General features: G+C 43.8%; 1 protein-coding gene across 1 annotated transcript in view; it reads right to left on the bottom strand.

The window, feature by feature from the left end:
• The window catches only part of LOC109889712 (E3 ubiquitin-protein ligase pellino homolog 1), a 58,041-nt gene that overhangs the window by 22,644 nt on the left and 11,009 nt on the right, over positions 1-24,388 (bottom strand). The window contains exon 2 of the mRNA XM_020481351.2: positions 9,072-9,296. Within this exon, the coding sequence (XP_020336940.2) occupies positions 9,072-9,157 (86 nt within the window). The 5' untranslated portion in view covers positions 9,158-9,296. The remainder of the gene's footprint in view (positions 1-9,071; positions 9,297-24,388) is intronic.

Here is a 24,388-nt window from a genome sequence, read left to right as displayed (position 1 = left end):
ACGGCATTTAGCACCACCTCAGGTCATTATGAGTACCTTGTCATGCCATATTGGTTGATGAATGGGTTTTCCAATCATTTGTAGATGAGATCTTCAGGGACCTGCACGGGCAGGGTGTAGTGGTGTATATCGATGATATTCTGATATACTCCGCTACACGCGCCGAGCATGTGTCCCTGGTGCGCAGGGTGCTTGGTCGCCTGTTGGAGCATGATCTATATGTCAAGGCTGAGAAATGCTTGTTCTTCCAACAATCCATCTCCTTCCTAGGGCATCGGATTTCCACTTCAGGAGTGGAGATGGAGAGCGACCGCATTACAGCCGTGCGTAATTGGCCGACTCCAACCACGGTAAAGGAGGTGCAGCATTTTTTGGGGTTTGCCAATTACTACCGGAGGTTTATCCGGGGTTTTGGTCAGGTGGCTGCTCCCATTACCTCACTGCTAAAGGGGGGCCCGGTGCTCTTGCAGTGGTCGACTGAGGCGAACAGGGCTTTTGGGAACCTGAAGACTCTGTTTACCTCGGTGCCTGTGTTGGCTCATCCGGATCCCTCTTTGCCATTCATAGTGGAGGTGGAGTCATCCGAAGCTGGGAAAGGAACAGTGCTCTCTCAGTGTTCGGGTACGCCACTGAAGCTTCGCCCCTGTGCTTTCTTTTCGAAGAAGCTCAGCCCGGCGGAGCGAAACTATGATGTGGGGAACCGAGAGCTGTTAGCTGTCGTAGAAGCCTTGAAGGTGTGGAGGCATTGGCTTGAGGGGGCTAAACACCCTTTTCTCATCTGGACTGACCACCGCAATCTGGAGTACATCCGGCAGGCGAAGAGACTGAATCCTCGCCAGGCAAGGTGGGCCATGTTTTTCACTCGTTTTGTGTTTACTCTTTCTTACAGACCAGGCTCCCAGAACGTTAAGGCAGACGCATTGTCTCGGCTGTATGACACAGAGGAGTGATCCATGGATCCCACTCCCATACTCCCAGCTTCGTGTCTGGTGGCGCCTGTAGTGTGGGAGCTGGACGCGGACATTGAGCGGGCGTCACGTGCAGAGCCCTCTCCCCCTGAGTGTCCAGCTGGTCGTCTGTACGTTCCGTCTGCTGTCCGCGACCGATTGCTCTATTGGGCTCACACGTCACCCTCCTCTGGTCATCCTGGAATAGGTCGGACGATGCGCTGTCTTGATGGGACGTACTGGTGGCCCACTTTAGCTAAGGGCGTGAGGATTTATGTTTCTTCCTGCTCGGTGTGCGCCCAGTGCAAGGCTCCTAGACACCTGCCCAGAGGTAAGCTACAACCTCTACCCGTTCCTCAACGGCCGTGGTCGCACCTGTCGGTGGATTTTTTTGACTGATCTTCCACCTTCACAGGGTTACACCACGATCCTGGTCGTTGTGGATCGGTTTTCGAAGTCCTGTCGTCTCCTCCCTTTGCCCGGTCTCCCTACGGCCTTACAAACTGCAGAGGCCCTGTTTACACACGTTTTCCGGCACTATGGGGTGCCTGAGGATATAGTGTCTGATCGGGGTCCCCAGTTCACATCAAGGGTCTGGAAGGCGTTCATGGAGCGTCTGGGGATCTCGGTTAGTCTTACCTCAGGTTTTCACCCCGAGAGTAATGGGCAGGTAGAGAGAGTTAACCAGGATGTGGGTAGGTTTCTGCGGTCTTATTGCCAGGATCGGCCAGGGGAGTGGGCGAAGTTCGTGCCCTGGGCAGAGATGGCTCAGAACTCGCTCCGTCACTCCTCCACTAACCTTACCCTAATACACATTGAAAAGGAGTATCAGCCGGTTCTGGCTCCTTGGCATCAGAGCCAGACCGAGGCTCCTGCGGTGGACAATTGGTTTCGGCACGCTGAGGAAACGTGGGAGGCAGCCCACGTCCACCTTCAGCGTGCCATAAGGCGCCAGAAAATTGGCGCAGACCGTCGCCGCAGTGAGGCCCCAGTGTTCACACCAGGGGACATGGTCTGGCTCTCGACCCGAAACCTGCCCCTCCGCCTGCTCTGCCGGAAGCTGGGTCCGCGGTTTGTGGGGCCATTTAAAGTCCTGAGGAGAGTGAACGAGGTATGTTATAGGTTACAACTGCCCACTAATTACCGTATTAACCCCTCGTTCCATGTGTCTCTCCTCAGGCCGGTGGTGGCTGGCCCTCTCCAGGAGGCTGAAGTGCGTGATGTTCCTCCGCCTCCTCTAGACATCGAGGGGGTCCCGGCGTACTCTGTTCGATCCATTTTGGATTTGAGACTTCGGGCGAGGGGCCTTCAGTACCTCGTGGACTGGGAGGGTTACGGGCCGGAGGAGAGATGCTGGGTTCCGGTGGAGGACGTGTTAGATTCTTCCATGTTATCAGAATTCCACCGTCTCCATCCGGATCGCCCTGCACCTCGCCCTCCGGGTTGTCCCCGAGGCCGGTGTCGACGCGGTCTTCTAGCCATCATTGATCCACAGTGTAGTGTTTTTTGTATAGGTGCGCGACGGGTCTTCGAACCCATATTTGTTTATATTCATTTTTCTATTTAGTGTTATGGAGCATGTTACTTGGACATATATTAAAAGACTCCATTTTACACTCCGTTTGACTCTCCTGCGCCTGACTTCCCTGCCACCTGTACACATATCTCTGACACTTACATCACATTCCCAGTGGGTCAGAAGTTTAAATACACTCAATTAGTATTTGGTAGCATTGCCTTTAAATTGTTTATCTTTGGTCAAATGTTTCGGGTAGCCTTCCACAAGCTTCCACAATAAGTTGGGTGAAATTTGGCCCATTCCTCTTGACAGAGCTAGTGTAACTGAGTCAGGTTTGTAGGCCTCCTTGCTCGCACACGGTTTTTCAGTTCTGCCCACAAATTTTCTATAGGATTGAAGTCAGAGCTTTGTGATGGCCACTCTAATACCTTGACTTTGTTGTCCTTAAGACATTTTGCCACAGCGTTGGAAGTATGCTTAGGGCCAATGTCTATTTGCAAGACCCATTTGCGACCAAGCTTTAACTTCCTGACTTGTGTCTTGAGGTGTTGCTTCAATATATTCACATAATTGTCCTGCCTCATGATGCCATGTATTCTGTGAAGTGCACCAGTCCCTCCTGCAGCAAAGCACCCCCACAACATGATGCTGCCAACCCGTGCTTCACAGTTGGGATGGTGTTCTTCACCTTGCAAGCCTCCACCTTTTTCCTCCAAACATAAAGATGGTCATAATGCCAAACAAATTTTTTTTTGTTTCATCAGACCAGAGGACATTTCTCCACAAAGTACGATCTTTGTCCCCATGTGCAGTTGCAAACTGTAGTCTGGCTTTTTTATGGCGGTTTTGGAGCAGTGGCTTCTTCCTTACTGAGCGGCCTTTCAGATTATGTCAACATAGGACTTGTTTTACTGTGGATATAGATACTTTTGTACCTGTTTCCTGCAGCATCTTCACAAGGCTGTTGTTCTGGGATTGATTTGTACTTTTCACAACAAAGTATCTTCATCTCTAGGAGACAGAAGGCTTCTCCTTCCTGAGCGGTATTACGGCTTGATAAGGGAATTTATATGCTTAAAGGTAATGATTAAAGAATTCCACCCTGAGACGTAACTATTAGTGATTATTAGTTTATGTAGAATGTATAATGAATAATTAAAGTACTAAACGTAAGTCCAATAAGGTTCGGTAGAGACATGTGTGAGTGTGTGTGACTAAGGAGATACCGAGAACAATTCAACTGTGTATAAGGAGATACCAAGAACAATTCAACTGTGTATGACCTGACCTGACTAGAACTCGGAGAAACTTACGATAGGACAGGGAGTCCTTTCAAGGTTCCTCTAATCTCGGGGGAATGGAACTGTCGGCTTGGTAGTGATAAACAGTGGTGAGAACTATGGGGAAAGATACAACTCATCTACTGTTCGTGTGTATGTATGTGCGTATGAGTTATAAAATGAATGTCACGAGTCCGACCGAGGGTGGTTTCCCTTCCCGGTCGGGTGGTGCTCGGTGGTCGTCGTCACCGGCCTATTAGCTGCCACTGATTGTTTTTCCTCCCCCTCCTTGTATGTTTATTGGTAGCACCTGTTTGTGATGATTAGTTTGTCTTTATTAGACAGCTGGCCCGCCTGGTTGTTGTGCGGGATTATTCAATAACCTTCGGCTCTGTAGTAGAGGAACGTGTTAGTTCCTGGTCGTGCATTTTTCAGTAGTCATTTTTCATTCCCTGTGTTTTGGGGCCGTTATTATTGTGAGCACCCTGTGGTGCATTGGTGCAATTAAAGAGCACAGCATTGTACTCTCTGTCTCCTGCGTTTGACTCCACACCCACGACACCCGGAGTATTACAATGGATGTCTTTGTATTATGGACTTCAGAGCGCTCTCATGAAATAACTGTACGAACCTTTTGCATAAGCTGAGTCTTTGCCTAATTTTTATTAAACCCAGTGTCTTACAAATCTCGGGAATTGGTCAAAGCTTATGTATTGTTAGTTATTATCATTGGGATTGAAAATTCTCTTGATAGCTTGGTCCTTCAGAGCCGGATCTCAATATCTTTTTCTGTCGTTCCATGGAGACACCGAAACCGTGCACGGGCAAATGAAATATCAATAGATTAAAGACCTGGCCCCATTCAGAGGGTTCTTTACAGGCCGGTGGCGAACTAGTATGCGACAGAAACGGTGACGAGATCCTACCAACATTGAAACCTCAGCTGCAAAAAAATACTTTTTTATTCACGGATATAGGGGATAATATCTGTATGATTGCATTAAATGATTTTAATGTATTCTGGGTGTTAGACGCTAAAATATCTGAAGGAGTTTATATCTGGTGATCTGTCTTTAGAATTTTGTGTGGAGAAAAATGTTTTAAAGGGAACCAAGTATTCTATGCAAATGGAAGACAGGAATTAGTTGTAAATTCAACAATGAAGCAGGGTCCATAATGACCCTGGGCATCTGTTGCCACTGCCAATTTAAACTAGCTAATGGTGAGACCTAAAACATATAATAGGGTCAGAAGACGTAGGCAGAAAAACGTAAATTGGAAGGCGAAATATAATAATAGAATTATGAGAGGTCAGAGACATGATTATATTAATATAGGTCGCCTGTCTAAATACGCTTAGAAGGGGATAGTCAGATCTTTCGGAGGCGCACATCTAGGTCTGATTATCCAATGAAGAAGGGAAACCTAATATAGCGGGGTGAGATACGAGATATTAACGAGTCAAAAATCACAAGGAACAACAGAAAAATAGGCTGCTAACTAAGGCCTATATATATATATATATATATATATATATACAGTGCCTTGCGAATGTATTCGGCCCCCTTGAACTTTGCGACCTTTTGCCACATTTCAGGCTTCAAACATAAAGATATAAAACTGTATTTTTTTGTGAAGAATCAACAAGTGGGACACAATCATGAAGTGGAACGACATTTATTGGATATTTCAAACTTTTTTAACAGTGTGCAAAATTATTCAGCCCCTTTACTTTCAGTGCAGCAAACTCTCTCCAGAAGTTCAGTGAGGATCTCTGAATGATCCAATGTTGACCTAAATGACTAATGATGATAAATACAATCCACCTGTGTGTAATCAAGTCTCCGTATAAATGCACCTGCACTGTAATAGTCTCAGAGGTCCATTAAAAGCGCAGAGAGCATCATGAAGAACAAGGAACACACCAGGCAGGTCCGAGATACTGTTGTGAAGAAGTTTAAAGCCGGATTTGGATACAAAAAGATTTCCCAAGCTTTAAACATCCCAAGGAGCACTGTGCAAGCGATAATATTGAAATGGAAGGAGTATCAGACCACTGCAAATCTACCAAGACCTGGCCGTCCCTCTAAACTTTCAGCTCATACAAGGAGAAGACTGATCAAGAAAGCCATTTCTTAAAGATATCCATAAAAAGTGTCGTTTAAAGTTTGCCACAAGCCACCTGGGAGACACACCAAACATGTGGAAGAAGGTGCTCTGGTCAGATGAAACCAAAATTGAACTTTTTGGCAACAATGCAAAACGTTATGTTTGGCGTAAAAGCAACACTGCTCATCACCCTGAACACAACATCCCCACTGTCAAACATGGTGGTGGCACCATCATGGTTTGGGCCTGCTTTTCTTCAGCAGGGACAGGGAAGATGGTTAAAATTGATGGGAAGATGGATGGAGCCAAATACAGGACCATTCTGGAAGAAAACCTGATGGAGTCTGCAAAAGACCTGAGACTGGGACGGAGATTTGTCTTCCAACAAGACAATGATCCAAAACATAAAGCAAAATCTACAATGGAATGGTTCAAAAATAAACATATCCAGGTGTTAGAATGGCCAAGTCAAAGTCCAGACCTGAATCCAATCGAGAATCTGTGGAAAGAACTGAAAACTGCTGTTCACAAATGCTCTCCATCCAACCTCACTGAGCTCGAGCTGTTTTGCAAGGAGGAATGGGAAACAATTTCAGTCTCTCGATGTGCAAAACTGATAGAGACATACCCCAAGCGACTTGTAATCGCAGCAAAAGGTGGCGCTACAAAGTATTAACTTAAGGGGGCTGAATAATTTTGCACGCCCAATTTTTCAGTTTTTGATTTGTTAAAAAAGTTTGAAATATCCAATAAAATGTCGTTCCACTTCATGATTGTGTCCCACTTGTTGTTGATTCTTCACAAAAAAATACAGTTTTATATCTTTATGTTTGAAGCCTGAAATGTGGCAAAAGGTTGCAAAGTTCAAGGGGGCCAAATACTTTCGCAAGGCACTGTATATACAATAAATAAAAACCCAGGTACTGTATGTATATTTGTATATATATATATATATATATATATACATACAGTACCTGGGTTTTTATTTATTTTTTATTTTTATTTTTACTATTTTCTACATTGTAGAATAATAGTGAAGACATCAAAACTATGAAATAACACATGTGGAATCATATATTTTATATTTGCAATTCTTCAAAGTAGCCACCCTTTGCCTTGATGACAGCTTTGCACACTCTTGGCATTCTCTCAACCAGCTTCACGAGGAATGCTTTTCCAACAGTCTTGAAGGAGTTTCCCCATATGTGACTCATTTCAGGAAACTAGGTGTATGTCGCAAGTCTTCACAGGAGAGACATTTGAAAGTTTATTTATATTTTTTAAATAAATATATTTAATATATATATACACACAGTGCATTTGGAAAGTTTTCTGACCCCTTGTGTGCTTAGGGTCATTGTCCTGCTGGAAGGTGAACCTTCGCCCCCAGTCTGAGTGCTCTGGAGCAAGTTTTCATCAAGGATTTCCCTGTACATTTCTCCATTCATCTTTCCCTCAATCCTGACTGGTCTCCCAGTCCCTTCCTATGAAAAACATCCCCACAGCATGATGCTGCCACCACCATGCTTCACCGTAGGGATGGTGCCAGGTTTGCTCCAGACGTGACGCTTGGCATTTGTCACGTATACTCCCTTACTGGCCTCTAAGTCACCAGATTGCTGATTATTACGCACACCTGTCACCATCGTCACACGCACCAGCGCTTATGGACACTCATCTGGACTCCATCACCTCCTTGATTACCTGCCCTATTTATGTCAATCCCTTTGGTTCCTTCCCCAGGCGTTATTGTTTCTGTATCATGTCGGTGAGCTGTTTGTGTTTCTTGATAAGTTCATGGTTGTTTATTCATTAAATGTATTCACTCCCTGAACTTGCTTCCCAACTCTCAGTGTACATCGTTACAGCATTCAGGCTAAAGAGTTCAATTGTGGTTTCATCAGACCAGAGAATCATTAGGTGCCTTTTGGCAAACTCCAAGAGGGCTGTCATGTGCCTTTTTTCCCGTCTGGCCACTCTACCACTGTCCCTCTGGAAGGTTCTCCCATCTCCACAGAGAAACTGTTTCTTGGTCACCTCCCTGACCAAGGCCATTCTCCCCCGATTGCTCAGTTCGGCCAGGTGGCCAGCTCTAGGAAGAGTCTTGGTTGTTCCAAACTTCTTCCATTTAAGAATGATGGCCACCGTGTTCTTGGGGAACGGCAATGCTGCTGACATTTTTTGGTACCCTTCCCCAGATCTGTGCCTCGACACAATCCTATCTCGGAGCTCGACGGACAATTCCTTCAACCTCATGGTTTTGTTTTTGCTCTGGCATGCACTGTCAACTGTGGGACCTTATATAGACAGCCTTTCCGAATCATGTCCAATCAATTTAATTTACTACAATCAAGTTTTAGAAACATCTCAAGGATGATCAATGGAAACAGGATGGAACTGAGCTCAATTTTGAGTCTAATAGCAAAGGGTCTGAATGCGATTGATGAGAAAAAATATATTTAATCTATTTTAGAATAACGCTGTAACGTAACAAAATGTGGAAAAAGGAAAGGGGTCTGAATACTTTCCGAATGCACTGTATATATACAGTATATATATAGTGGAGGCTGGTGGGAGGAGATATAGGAGGACATGCTCATTGTAATAGCTGGAATGGAATCAATGGAACGGTACCAAACACATCACACATATGGAAACAACGTTTTACTCCGTTCCATTGATTTCTTAATTTCTTAATTTTTAACTTTTGGAATGTTTTGCATTGTTATGTAGGTATTAGTACTTCACTGTTGGAGATAGAAACCCAAGCATTATGCTGCACCTGTGATAACAAGACCAATGACCATGGTACTTGCAATACTAGATCATGGTACTTGCCTATAGAGCAGCAAGAGGAACTGCTTCTCCCTACCTTCAGGCTATGCTCATACCCTACACCCCAACCAAGCACTCAGTTCTGCCTACTTTGGTCTCTTGGCCCTCCCACTCCTGTCCTGGCACCCCAAAGGTGGAACCAGCTTCCCCCTGAAGCTAGGACAGCAGAGTCCCTGCACATCTTCCCGAAAGCACCTGAAATCCTACCTCTTCAAAGAGTATCATAAATAATAACCTCTCACCTCAACCCCCACCACCCAAAAAATAATAAATACATCCCTGAACCAACACTTGCACTTGCCTGCCCACCCCCTCACTAATATCAGATTAGGATAACCCTACTGTTCATAAGCAACAAAATGAAATTAAGCCTCCTCTTACCCCAGAACAATGAGCTCTCCGTATTTGACTGGCACTTTGGTGGAGGCTGGGGTGGTGGAGATGTTTTCCTGGTCGGGAGAAAACATTGGTGCAGCTGTCAGGGGGGGAGAGTGATGAGGAGCTCTCCCACGGTGAACACTCACTCTTCTGTCTCCTTTTTCCTCAGTGTCTGCTCCTTTTTCTTCAGTGTCTGGTCATCCCGCCTCTCACTACGCCACACTCAACCTGCAGACAAATTTAAAAAACAGCAGACGAGACATTTAGTCAGGATCAAACAGTGAGTCAGAGAAGACACAACAGACATCCCAGGTGCGTCTAGAACAGCAGACATATATTAGTCAATACGAGACTGTGAGCGAGACTAAACAAACAACAGACGCAACAACCGAGATTGCTGCCTCTCCAAAGCATATGATACACCACAACACGTAGATTACTCACACCATTACTTTGAGATTATCGAAGGGCGTACTACAGGTACCACAGGTGGATAATAGTCAGTAAGAGAGAGAGAGAGATAGACTAAACAAACAAACAGAGGCAACAACCAAGACTGATGAGTCTCCAATGATAAACCACATTGATTACTCACTCTGTGACCTGTGGCACATATCGAACGCAACAGGTAAACTGCTATCCTGGCTTTGCTTGCTAGTAACTTTCCTAAGGCTTGCAGCTGAAGAAACAGACTAATACAATAATAGTAATACTTCAGAAAGCATGTTAGCTTCAGTTACATAGTGCAGCAGAACTCTAAAGTGACCGGTCACACAAATCCATCAGGCGGCGAGTAAAAAGCTCAACTCCCCACAGCTAGACAGGCTCGGCACTAATCTGCAGCTTTGCTGCTACTGCAGGGAGGGTTCAGAGAGCAGGCTCTTAGCATCGCAACGACAGGGGACTTAGTGGGGTGCAAACAAAGCTAATGAGACCAGACATATGTCACACCCTTCAATTTTCAGCCGACTACCGCGGGCCATAGTTATCAATGTTGACCTTGGCTGGCTCTCTTTATGCTGTGTGCATGGCATAGCAGGAGCTTATCTTGTAAGCATCTTATAAGCAAGAGTGGAGTCACACAATTTGTTTATACGTCTGACATCCAACAACTTTAGCTGAAAATTAACTCACAAATTCGAAATGGAAAATTCAATGGTGTCATCCCGCACCACAGTCAACTCCTGATAAGTGCACATTCGATCAATTGTTTAAAAAGTGCAATATAGCTCCTAGTCCCAATTCAATTGCATCATTTTTAATTGCCTCTGATAACTAACTGCGTGTTCCAATTTAGTGCAAACTGCCACAACTGTCCCAAGCCATTACATTTATCAGTTATCAGAGTTGACTGTCGTCCCTTATGTTAGTTGATGCTCTCAACCTTTTGTAACCTTTTGTACATGAGGCGTACGGATAGAGAGTAGGTCAGTTTCTGCTCCAAGGACTGATCTGAGCTTGACGGCTCCCCCCGACAGTGTTGATAGTCTTCTGACCCTTACTCAACACGCTGACCCTGACCATACACTCCCACAGCCCCCATGTCCAATCCACTCAGCTCTCAGTAGCGGTGGACCACAGGGACAGATACGTACACAAACACACACAATCACTCCACAGCTAAAACACACTAGTACTCATTACTACAATAAAGAAATAAAAGCTGAAATAAATCATTCTCTCTACTATTATTCTGACATTTCACATTCTTAAAATAAAGTGGTGATCCTAACTGCCCTAAAACTGGGATTTCTTACTAAGATTAAATGTCAGGAACTGTGAAATACTAATTTTAAATGTATTTGGCTAAGGTGTATGTAAACTTCCGACTTCAACTGTATCTAAACAAGCCTCATGGGCTCCCGAGTGGCGCAGAGGTCTAAGGTACTGCATCTAGGTACAAGAGTTGTCATTACAGCCCCTGTTTCAATTCCTGGCAGTATCATATTTGGCCGTGATTGGGAGTCCCATAGGGCAGCACACAATTCGCCCTGTGTAGTCCGGGTTTGGCCAGGGTAGGCTGTCATTGTAAATAAGAATATGTTCGTAACTGACTTGCCCAGTTAAATAAAGGTTCCATTTAACTTTAACCAAAGTAGATACTTTTAAGATTGTTATATGCATCAGTTGAGGTCTCTACATGCCTCAATATGAGGTCCTTAGCATGAAAGAGCATCTTTGTAGCTGTGTGGGCTAATATAGTCAAAATGTTTGAGCCAAGGGCCTCCCAGGTGGCGCAGTGGTCTAGGGCACTGCATTGCAGCAATAGCTGTGCCACCAGAGACCCTGGATTCGCACCCAGGCTCTGTCGCAGCCGGACGCAACTGGGAGGTCTGTGGGGTGACACACAATTGGCCTAGCGTCATCCGGGTTAGGGAGGGTTTGGCCGGTAGGGTTATCCGCGTCTCATCGCGCACTAGCGACTCCTGTGGGGGGCCGGGCGCAGTGCGCACTAACCAGGTCGCTAGGTGCACGCTGTTTCCTCCAACACATTGGTGCGGCTGGCTTCCGGTTTGGATGCGCACTGTGTTAAGAAGCAGTGCGGTTGGGTTGTGTTTCGTAGGACGCATGACTTTTGACCTTCGTCTCTCCCGAGCCCGTACGGGAGTTGTAGCGATGAGACAAGGTAGTAACTACTAATAATTGGATACTATGAAATTGGGGAGAAAAAGGGGGTAAAATTTAACTAAATTAAACATTTAAAAAAAATGTTTGAGCCAATGGTTGAGCCAATGGAAAGTTTGAAGTGTTTTCTTCCCAGGCATAATGCAATGCATTATCGCTGGGATATGAAGTAACAACAGGGCCTGGCCTGTGTTAAAATACAAAAAAGCGATTGTGATTGTGTTGAATTGTGTTTGGGAAATAAAGAAATACATGTTTTTAAAAAGGGAATTGGTAATTTTTAATTCAGTACAAACATTTGAAGGCGGCTACCCTATAAGTTGTGCCAAGAGATACATTTTTTGGGACAAGTTTTCAAAACTAATGTTTACATTAATTCTAATTATTTCCAGGGATACAGACCATCCTTAAATATATGTACATATCTTTGTTAGAAAGAAAGAATACTATATATTAAAAATGGCTCAACTTACCCGACTCTTCCCTATCATACAGTAAGACATGAACAAAATGCATCAGTGATTTGTATTTTCCTTCATCTTTCTGAAGAGGCAACGGCACTGGAATGTGTGTGTTTGTTTCTTCACTTTCCGTATCCGTTAGCGATGATGCTAATGTAATGACAACCATTTTCTGGAAGAATAATGATGAGTGAGAAGGTTACAGAGGAATATACATCATACCCCCCCCCCCAAATGCTAACCTTCCCTGTTATTGTAATGGTGAGAGGTTAGCATGTCTTAGAGGTATAATATTTGTGCGTCTGTAACTTTCTCACGCATTATTATTCACGATTAATTCAGGACTATCCGTAATCATGACAGCATCTACATAAATGTAGGAGTGTTTAGAAACATTCTATTCTTACTTATAATAAAAGTGACTCCAACATTACACAATACATTATTTACCATTCAGTTCCATTGGGCACAAAATAATCTGAAACTCAACCAAAACAAACAGCAAATGCATCCAACAAGTTTGTAGAGTCACAAGATTGATGTAATTTTGACTACTTTAATACACATATAAGTGAATTTACACCAATACTTTTGGTCCCCTAAAATGGGGGGACTTTGTACAAAAAGTGCTGTAATTTCTAAACAGCAGCTGACAGTCTGCAGTTTAACTTAATTGTATCATTTCAAATCCAAAGTGCTGGAGTACAGTGCCAAAACAACAAAAAAATGTGTGTAAAATGCGAGTAATTTGTACCTGTGTAACATCAGTTAATAGGAAACACAAAAAGACCACTAGTCTCTCAAAACAGCTATTCAATACTGAGCCAGCTAGCTAGTTCAAGGGTTGGTTATGGCTTGAAAGAATAGCAGACCGGCCCACTATCCCTAAAGCAATAATTTGGACATATCTGCCTTATCTTACCACTTCTGCTCTATTATAAATCAAGAGATTTTTCTGCTATTGAAATCCTTGGGCGGGCCGGCGGTGTAAAAATAGTACATTATATTATTTATTTATTTGTATTATTAGTTTTCGGGGTGGAAAAACGCTTTCAGTGTAAACTTAAATGACTAAAACCAGATATAAAGGATGTAGAAAAGATAATGGATCTGTATATTTTTTTTAGAATATAATCTTTGAGAACAAGAATCACCAAAATAAAAGTTAAATCTAATCAAATTAAATTGTATTTGTCACATGCGCCAAATACAACTGGTGTGGAATTTCACATGAAATATTTGCTTCCCAACAATGCAGAGTTTAAAATAGTAACACAAGAGGCATACAATAAAATATACAAGAATGGAGATATATACAGGATGTACCAGTACCAGATCAATGTGCAGAGGTACGAGGTATTTGAGGTAGACACTGTATGTGCAAGATGGCAGGGGTCAATGACTAGGCATCAGGATAGATAAAAATAAGAATCAAATAAAGAACAGAGCAGCAACAAATGATGAGTGTAAAATGTGTGTGTGTGTGTGTGTGTAATGTATATGTATGTACTAGAGGTTGACCGATTATGATTTTTCAACGCCGATACCGATTATTGGAGGGCCAAAAAAGCCGATACCGATTAATCGGACGTTTTTGTTGTTGTTGTTGTTGTTGTAATAATGACAATTATAACAATACTGAATGAACACTTATTTTAACCTAATATAATACATCAATAAAAATCAATTTAGCCTCAAATAAATAATGAAATATGTTCAATTTGGTTTAAATAATGCAAAAACAAAGTGTTGGAGGAGAAAGTAAAAGTGCAATATGTGCCATGTAAAAAAGCTAACGTTTAAGCTCCTTGCTCAGAACATGAGAACATATGAAAGCTTAACATGAGACTTCAATATTCCAAGGTAAGAGGTTTTAGGTTGTAGTTATAGTATTTATAGGACTATTTCTCTCAATACAATTTGTATTTCATATACCTTTCACTATTGGATGTTCTTATAGGCACTTTAGTATTGCCAGTGTAACAGTATAGCTTCCGTCCCTCTCCTCGCCCCTACCTGGGCTCGAACCAGGAACACATCGACAACAGCCACCCTCAAAGCAGCGTTACCCATGTAGAGCAAGGGGAACAACTACTCCAAGTCTCAGAGCGAGTGACGTTTGAAATGCTATTAGCGTGCACCACGCTAACTAGCTAGCCATTTCACATCGGTTACACCAGCCTAATCTCGGGAGTTGATAGGCTTGAAGTCATAAACAGCGCAATGCTTGAAGCACAGGGAAGAGCTGCTGGCAAAACGCACGAAAGTGCTGTTTGAATGAATGCTTACGAGCCTGCTGCTGCCTACCATCGCTCAGTCAGACTGCTCTATCAAATATCAAATCATAGACTTAATTATAACTAATATGGTCGAATCCTGAAACCTTCATTTCGATAACAAAACGTTTATTCTTTCAGTGAAATACAGAACCGTTCCGTACTTTATCTAACGGGTGGCATCCCTAAGTCTAAATATTCCTGTTACATTGCACAACCTTCAATGTTATGTCATAATTACGCAAAGTTCTGGCAAATTAGGTGGCCCAAACTGTTGCATATACCCTGACTCTGCATGCAATGAACGCAAGAGAAGTGACACAATTTCACCTGATTAATATTGACTGCTAACCTGGATTTCTTTTAGCTAAATATGCAGGTTTAAAAATATATACTTCTGTGTATTGATTTTAAGAAAGGCATTGATGTTTATGGTTAGGTACACCTTGGAGCAACGATACGCACCGCATCGATTACATGCAATGCAGGACACGCTAGATAAACTAGTAATATCATCAACCATGTGTAGTTAACTAGTGATTATGATTGATTGATTGTTTTTCATAAGAGAAGTTTAATTGTTTTTCATAAGAGAAGTTTAATGCTAGCTAGCAACTTACCTTGGCTTACTGCATTCGCGTAGCAGGCAGTCTCCTCTTGGAGTGCAATGAGAGGCAGGTGGTTAGAGTGTTGGACTAGTTAACTGTAAGGTTGCAAGATTGAGTCCCCCGAACTGACAAGGTAAAAATCTGTTGTTCTGCACCTGAATGAGGCAGTTAACCCACCGTTCCTAGGCCGTCATTGAAAATAAGAATGTGTTCTTAACTGACTTGCCTAGTTAAATAAAGATTAAATCTGCCAAATCGGTGTCCAAAAATACCAATTTCCGATTGTTATGAAAACTTGAAATCGGCCCTAATTAATCGGTCGACCTCCACTTGTGAGGCATCTGTTTTTCAAACTAGACACTCTAATGTACTTGTCCTCTTGCTCAGTTATGCACCGGGGACTTCCACTTCTCTTTCTATTCTTGTTAGAGCCAGTTTGCACTTTTCTGTGAAGGGAGTAGCACACAGCGTTGCATGAGATCTTCAGTTTCTCAGAACAAGAATCTAAAGTCTAAAATCTACAGAAGGACAGTGTTATTGCAGATTTAATCAGGACAACAGTTTTCAGCTGTGCTAACATAATTGCAAAATGGTTTTCTAGTGATCAATTAGTCTTTTAAAATCATAAACTTGGAATAGCTAACACGTGCCACTGTAACACAGGAGTGATACTTTCTGGTAATGGGCCTCTTTATTCCATAAAAAATCAGCCGTTTCCAGCTACAATAATCAGCGTAGCAGGGCGGCAGCGTAGCCTAGTGGTTAGAGCATTGGACTAGTAACCGGAAGGTTGCGAGTTCAAACCCCCGAGCTGACAAGGTACAAATCTGTCGTTCTGCCCCTGAACAGGCAGTTAACCCACTGTTCCCAGGCCGTCATTGAAAATAAGAATGTGTTCTTAACTGACCTGCCTAGTAAAATAAAGGTTTAAAAAAATAAATAAAAAAGAAACAGGGTCTACACTGTATTTCTGATCATTTTGATATTATTTTAAGGGACAAAAAATTTGCTTTTCTTTCAAAAACAAGGACATTTCTATGTGACCCCAAACTTTTGAAAGGTAGTGTATGTGTGTTTCGGTTGTGTCGGGCTGTGTGTGTTATGTGTGTATGTGTGTGTATCTAGTGTACAGTATGTGAATGTTTGTTGGTTTTGTGTGGGAGTGTCAATGTAGTGTGTGTGAGTGCATGCGTGTGTATATGGTGTGTATATAAAATCTAGTGAGTGTGTGTAGGGTCAGTGCAAGATAGAGTCAGTGCAGGTAGTTTGGGTACCCTTCATTTATTATTTAGTAGTCTGGCTATTTAACAGTCTTATGGCTTCCGTGTAGATGCTGTCTTGGTGCCTGTTAGTCCGAGAGCCGATTCTTCGGTGCAGCTGATGGTGCAGCTGTATAAAATTTTGAGGCTCCAAGGGCCCATGCCAAATCTTTTCAGCCTGCTGTGGGGGAAGAGGCACTGCCATGCCCTCTTCACAACTGTGTGGGTGTGTGTGGACCATGTTAGGTCCTTAGTGATGTGGACACCAAGGAACTTGAAAGTCAAGGAACTTGACTCATCGACATCGGTGATCATGCCTACCAGCTTCGTGTCATCAGCAAACTTGACGATGGTGTAGGAGTCATCAAATCAAATCAAATTTTATTTGTCACATACACATGGTTAGCAGATGTTAATGCGAGTGTAGCGAAATGCTTGTGCTTCTAGTTCCGACAATGCAGTAATAACGAACAAGTAATCTAACTAACAATTCCAAAAAAACTACTGTCTTATACACAGTGTAAGGGGATAAGGAATATGTACATAAGGATATATGAATGAGTGATGGTACAGAGCAGCATAGGCAAGATACAGTAGATGAAATCGAGTACAGTATAACATATGAGATGAGTATGTAAACAAAGTGGCATAGTTAAAGTGGCTAGTGATACATGTATTACATAAGGATGCAGTCGATGATATAGAGTACAGTATATACGTATGCATATGAGATGAATAATGTAGGGTAAGTAACATTATATAAGGTAGCATTGTTTAAAGTGGCTAGTGATATATTTACATCATTTCCCATCAATTCCCATTATTAAAGTGGCTGGAGTTGAGTCAGTGTCATTGACAGTGTGTTGGCAGCAGCCACTCAATGTTAGTGGTGGCTGTTTAACAGTCTGATGGCCTTGAGATAGAAGCTGTTTTTCAGTCTCTCGGTCCCAGCTTTGATGCACCTGTACTGACCTCGACCTTCTGGATGACAGCGGGGTGAACAGGCAGTGGCTCGGGTGGTTGATGTCCTTGATGATCTTTATGGCCTTCCTGTAGCATCGGGTGGTGTAGGTGTCCTGGAGGGCAGGTAGTTTGCCCCCGGTGATGCGTTGTGCAGACCTCACTACCCTCTGGAGAGCCTTACGGTTGAGGGCGGTGCAGTTGCCATACCAGGCGGTGATACAGCCCGCCAGGATGCTCTCGATTGTGCATCTGTAGAAGTTTGTGAGTGCTTTTGGTGACAAGCCGAATTTCTTCAGCCTCCTGAGGTTGAAGAGGCGCTGCTGCGCCTTCTTCACGATGCTGTCTGTGTGAGTGGACCAATTCAGTTTGTCTGTGATGTGTATGCCAAGGAACTTAAAACTTGCTACCCTCTCCACTACTGTTCCATCGATGTGGAATGCATGGCCATGCAGTTGTGGGTGAACAAGGAGTACAGGAGGGGACTAAGCACACAGCCCAGAGGGACCCCCGTATTAAGGGTCAGCATTGCGGAGATGTTGTTGCATACCCTCACCATCTGGGGCCGGCCCATCAGGAAGTCCAGGATCCAGTTGCAGAGGGAGGTTTTTTTTAGACCCAGGGTCCCTAGCTTGTTGATGAGCTTGGAGGGGACTATGGTGTTGAATGTAGTCTATAAACAGCATTTTCACATAGTTATTTCCCCTCTTGTCCAGGTGGGAGAGGGCAGTGTGAAGTGCAATTAAGATTGCGTCATTTGAGGACCTGTTGGGGTGGTATGCAAATTGGAGCATAAAAGGTATTTGACTCGTTTGGGAGTTCTGCATCACTGGGCAATTCATGGCTGGGTTTCCCTTTGCGATCCATTATTGTCTGCAGTCTTGTACCCTCTCGTCTGCTTCATCCAACCATTTCCGTATTGAGCACATCATTGGTACTTCCTGTTTGAGCTTTTGTTAGTAAACAGGAAGCAGGAGAATTGAGTCATGGTTAGATTTGCCAAAGAGAGGACGAGGGAGGGCCTTGTATGCATTTCTGTGGGTAGAACAAAAGTGGTCTAGAGTTCTTGAGCCTAGTGGCGCAGGAGACTTGTTGGTAGAAGTGAAGTAGGACGGTTTTAAGTCTCCCCAAGTTAGTCTCCACCCACCAGAAACGCTGCCTCTAGGTGAGCACTTGTTTGTCAGGGAGAATAGAAAATTCCCAAACAATTCATTTTAGCAGATTTTGTTGTAAAATGCAGCCCATCGTACCCACTGCCACTCCCTCAGCCACGCCCACCACCTAAACCCCTTTAGATCCAGAAAAAACCCTGTAAAGTATTTGAAGTGTTTGAAGACCCAACACCCGGGGCAAACACAGCAGTGAAATCTGCTGAATGATTTAAGCATCCATGGGGAAACAACAAGAACAGAGAAAAAGATGAGCACAGATTCAAGAAACCTAACCTGTCCCAATTATAAATCATAACCGCCAATCCTGTGCCCACGATTAGCTATCTCTCAATTTCATCAAAAAAGCAGACAGGCTCTCATCATTCCGTTCTCACAGATCACTCTTTAAAGGTCTGTTTGTTAGATTTAATCAGTAACTACAATCTGGTGGCTACAGAAGCACCCAGATCTCACCCAAGGTGAGAATGGAAAAACGTATTTTCACAGTACTTTCTTACATACTTCATAACAGTAATAGCGCTTGATTTAGAAAACAGTCTAGGACCACAATTAAATAGCTGTCCGTGGATGGCAGTGATGTTGGGTATGGTCTGAGGCTGACTATTGAGCCCCACATTGGACGTGTCATAATACCCATAAAACCTAGCAAGTCAAAGATGGAAATGTTTCCAATCTTTTTTCCCATAGGAGATTTTAGAAACATTTAAAATTAATGAATGTTAATTAACATAACATAGCATCTCCCGGCCTCCACATATACAAGCCGCCGATGCGGGCCGTTGGAAAATCTACATAAAAAAGTATAATAAATCATTTTTATATATACCATCACAATAAATCCACAATCTATTTTAGTCAGGTCTAAAGAAACATTATAGGAAGAAAATGTATTTCAGAAGAACAGAATATGAGTTGGCCTACTGTATGTTATCTGGCTATACGCCATGTCATAGGCTGTAGCCTTGTTCATTTAGCAGACAAGCGATGCGTAGAGGTTCCATGCCATTATTTTATATTATATGATTTTATAGTAAGAAGAATATAATTGAACATAGCTGAATAAAATAGAAAGGATATTTTTCCAATTACAGAGTGAACGTGCGTGCGAAGTGGCTATGTTGAGCATAAAAGTGATCATTTGAAAAAGGTCCTATATGCTAGATTTAGAGTTATTTGGCGACTTTAGTTGTGAATGATACAAATCTTAGAATGTCTTCGAAATCAAGATATGGGCTGCATGATGCAACTATAAGCTACTGATGATTTAAGAAAGTTGCAAAGTTGCAAATAAAAGCTTGCTAAATGTTCCTTTCCTCAGGCTGCAAACACTGTTCTCTCATGAAGAGATCATATTTTCACCCTCTTCTCAACTGAATCTTGTCTTTACTAACATGTAAAATTTGTTTAGATTTTCAATGTCCCATTATCAAATGGTCAAGGGCAGGGGAAAAAATAAATGTAATCTGTATGCACTCGAATAGCGAATGGCGGCCGGGTAGACTACTCTGGTTATTTCACTCCACACAACAACCACTGTTTGAGGAGCAAGCTGGGCGACAGTTGATATTCCGCCCAAACTCTGTATGCCATGGGCTCTCCAACCCTGTTCCTGCAGCTACCCAGTGCTTCATTTTGAAAACCAAGTCAAATCTGTTCAGGAACATCGATAGTAACATATTTTCACAATGAAACATATTTCATTAAACTGTTTACAGCCCATCTCTCTGAAGGAAAAAGGGGAGGAGATGGAAACGCACAGTTGTGAAATATTCTGTAGCTATAGGTAATGTGTCAACCTATTAATTCTGAAAATATAATACCCTATTACTAGGCTATTCAAAATCAAATACAAACTCACTATAATTGTAGGCTAACTCTGAAAGCCGCCCTGCACAACCAACAGCATCACCTAGGCCTATACGTTCACTCCCAGACTCATGGATAGAACGTTTGGAGTGTAGAATAAGGTAACCAGTCCATCCAGTATGCATAATAATACAGTCAAAGGCGATTACTACAATTTGTTTAATTTTGTATTGGGTAGACTAATTATGTACCAAAGACATCTTAAATTAGTTTTTTGGTATGTTTTCTGCCCTGTGTAATATGCCTTTGTATTGTATAATGGCAAAATCATTATTTTAATTATGTTTTTTGGGGGGGCTTGTGCTCATATATAGGCCTATGCTTATGCATAAGCTCTAATATGCATATGGATATTTTGAATGCGTCCCCCGACACATGACAGGCCAAACCGCAATTCTTAACACCCACCCACTTAACCCGGAAGCCAGCCGCATCAATGTGTCAGAGGAAACACAGTTCAACTGACGACTGGGGTCAGCCTACAGGCGCCCGGCCCGCCACAAGGAGTCGCTAGAGCGCGATGAGCCAAGTTAAGCCCCCCACGGTCAAACCCTCCCCTAACCCGGACAACGCTAGACCAATTGTGCGCTGCCCTATGGGACTCTCGATCACGGCCGGTTGTGATACAGCCCCTTCTTTATCTTCTAACGTATTGCATAAGTTAACTTCAGGTATTTATACTGAACAAAAATATAAATGTAACATGCAACAATTTGAAAGATTTTACTGAGTTACAGTTCACATAAGGAAATCAGTCAATTGAAATGGATTTCACATGACTGGAACACGCTGTCGTACACGTCGATCCAGAGCATCCCAAACATGCTCAATGGGTGGCATGTTTGGTGAGTAGGCAGGCCATGGATAAGCTGGGACATTTTCAGCTTCCATGAATTGTGTACAGATCCTTGCGACACAGGGCCATGCATTTTCATGCTGAAACATGAGGTGATGGCGGTGAATGAATGGCACGACAATAGGCCTCAGCATCTCGCCACGGTATCTATGTGCATTCAAATGGTCATTGATAAAATTGAATTGTGTTCGTTGTACGTAGCTTATGCCTAACCATACCATAACCCCACGCCACCACGAGGCATTCTGTTCACAATGTTGACATCAGAAAACCGCTCGCCCACACGACATCCTACACGTGGTCTGTGGCTGTGAGGCTGGTTTGTCGTACTGCCAAATTCTCTAAAACAACGTTGGATGCGGCTTATGGTAGAGAAATTAACTTTCAATCCTCTGACAACAGCCCAGGTGGACATTCCTGCACTCAGCATGCCAATTGACAAAACTGCACATTTTAGAGTGGCTTTTTTGTGTGTCCCCAGCACAAGGTGCACCTGTGTAATGATCATGCTGTTTAATCAGCTTCTTGATATGCCACACCTGTGAGGTGGATGGATAATCTTGGCAAAGGAGAAATGCTCAATAACAGGGATGAAATACAAATTCGTGCACAAAATGTGCGTATGGAACATTTCTGGGATCTTATACTGTATTTCAGCTCATGAAGCATGGGACCAACACATGTTACATGTTGCATTTATATTTTTGTTCAGTGTACCTATTAAGAAGCTACAAATATTAACATGTATTTAAAAAAATGTAAAGAAATTGTTTCAACAGTATTGACTGTATTGGAAAAAACATCCTGTGGCTTTTTCCAAATACCGCTCAAGCCTGTTGACTATACACTTTTTTCTCCCTCATACACACACGCACATGAACACACACTCATAAAGGAGATTTTTGCGCCAGTGTTTAACCGTATGACGCAATCACAAAGATAACCATCAAACAAGCACAACCAACCATCAAACAGGAGCAGGTAGGCGAGGCAACTATTAGACACACATTCACAGGCCAAAAATGCCCAGTAGTCAGCGCTACTTAAGGAGATATACACTCACCGGACAGTTTATTAGGTAGTACCGGGTTGGGTATCTAGTACCGGGTTGGACCCTCCAGTCCTGGAGGGCGCCCGTTTCTGAGATACTGGATCCAGCACACCTGGCACCGACGATCATACCATGCTCAGTCATTTAAATCACTCGTTTTGCTCATTCTAACGTTCAATCGAACAGTAACTGAATGCCTCGATGCCTGTCTGCCTGCTTTATATAGCAAGCCAAGGCCAAGTGACTCATTGTCTGTAAGAGCAATCCATTTTCGTGAACGGGGTGGTGTACCAAATAAACTGTCCAGTGAGTGTACAGTATACTTACACAATAAACATGTAATGTAATAATAGTAGACGGCACTACTGTAAATAAACACTTACATTTACTTGTAAACAAAGTCCATGTGTCTATCCTTCTGGGCGAATGAACTGTAAAACTCCTCACTGTTGGCCCTCAGTTTTAAAAGTATCTCTATCTAGATGCAATGGAGATGATGCCAAGGGATGAGAGTCGTCCTTGATCGGTCTGGTTTCTACTGTTTCAGTGCAGAAAATCACTTCACAGATGCTGATGTGTCTGGTATAGTGAGGACTGCAGTAACTGCAGTAACTTTGTCGCCTTGGGGACAGTCTGTGTCAGGTCATGCTGGAACAAAAAGCTGAGGAGCTTTCCAGGTGATTTGTCTCACACCACTTGTGAACTATACAATCCGACCATTAATGAGCAGTGCCACAATTGATCTTCTGATTCCACCGACTGGATCTTAATTCGATCACTCTTTTGTTGCCGAGTGTATTTGTAGTGTATTTGAGTTTTAAAGAGGTTTCTTGTAAGAGGTGCGTGACTGACTGCAGGGAAGTCAGGTGCAGGAGACCATAAACTGGGTAATAACTGGAGCAGTTTAATATGCAAAACCAACGACACCCAGAACAACAAAATATGGGTACAAAATAACCACTGGCCTGAGGAGAGACACATGGAACGAGGGGTTAATGCGGTATTCGGGGGGAAGCTAACCTGTAACTAACCTCGTTCAGTCTCCTCAGGACTTTAAATGGCCCCACAAACCGCGGCCCCAGCTTCTGGCAGGGCAGGCTTCGGATCGAGAGCCAGACCCGGTCCTCACTGCGGTGACGGTCTGCAGCACGGCCCGCTGAAGATGAATATGAGCAGCGTCCCATGTCTCCTCTGTGCACCTGAACCAGTCGTCCACCGCAGGAGCCTCGATCTGACTCTGATGCCAAGGCGCCAGAACCGGCTGGTACCCCAGTACGCACTGGAAGGGGGAGAAGTTAGTGGAGGAGTGGAGGAGCGAGTTCTCGGCCATTTCTGCCCAGGGCACGAACGCCCACTCCTCCGGCCGGTCCTAGCAATAAGACCTTAGAAACCTACCCACGTCCTAGTTAACTATCTCCACCTGCCTGTTACTCTAGGGGTGAAAACCCGAGGTAAGGTCGAGACCCCCAGACGTTCCATGAACGCCCTCCAGACCCTAAAAGTGACAGGTGCGACCAAGGCCGTTGTGGAACGGGTAAGGGGTGTAGCTTACCTCTGGGCAGGTGCCTAGGAGCCTTACACTGGGTGCACACCGAGCAAGAGGAAACATAAACCCTCACGTCCTTAGCCAAAGTGGGCCACCAGTACTTCCCACTGAGACAGAGCACCGTCCGACCAATGCCTGGATGACCAGAGGAGGGTGACGTGTGGGCCCAATAGATCAGCCGGTAACGGACAGCAGACGGAAGGTACAGACGCCCAGTGGGACACTGGAGGGGAGCAGGCTCTGCACCTAACGCCTGCTCAATGTCCGCGTCCAGCTCCCACACTACCCACGCCACCAGGCAGGAGGCCGGGAGTATGGGAGTGGGATCCATGGGCCGCTCCTCTGTGTCATACACCCGGGACAGTGCGTCTGCCTTCACGTTCTGGGAACCTGGTCTGTAAGAAAGGGTGAAAACAAAACGGGTGAAAAACATGGCCCACCTTGCCTGGCGAGGGTTCAGTCTCCTTGCTGCCCGGATGTACTCCAGATTGCGGTGGTCAGTCCAGATGAGAAAAGGGTGTTTAGCCCCCTCAAGCCAATGTCTCCAAGCCTTCAACGCCTTGACGATAGCCAACAGCTCCTACATCATAGTTTCGCTCACCCGGGCTGAGCTTCTTCGAGAAGAAGGCACAGGGGCGGA

Source organism: Oncorhynchus kisutch, linkage group LG1 (genome assembly GCF_002021735.2).
Source record: "Oncorhynchus kisutch isolate 150728-3 linkage group LG1, Okis_V2, whole genome shotgun sequence".
In the NCBI taxonomy this organism is placed as follows: Eukaryota; Metazoa; Chordata; class Actinopteri; order Salmoniformes; family Salmonidae; genus Oncorhynchus; species Oncorhynchus kisutch.
This window is presented reverse-complemented; position numbering and strand designations above follow the sequence as displayed.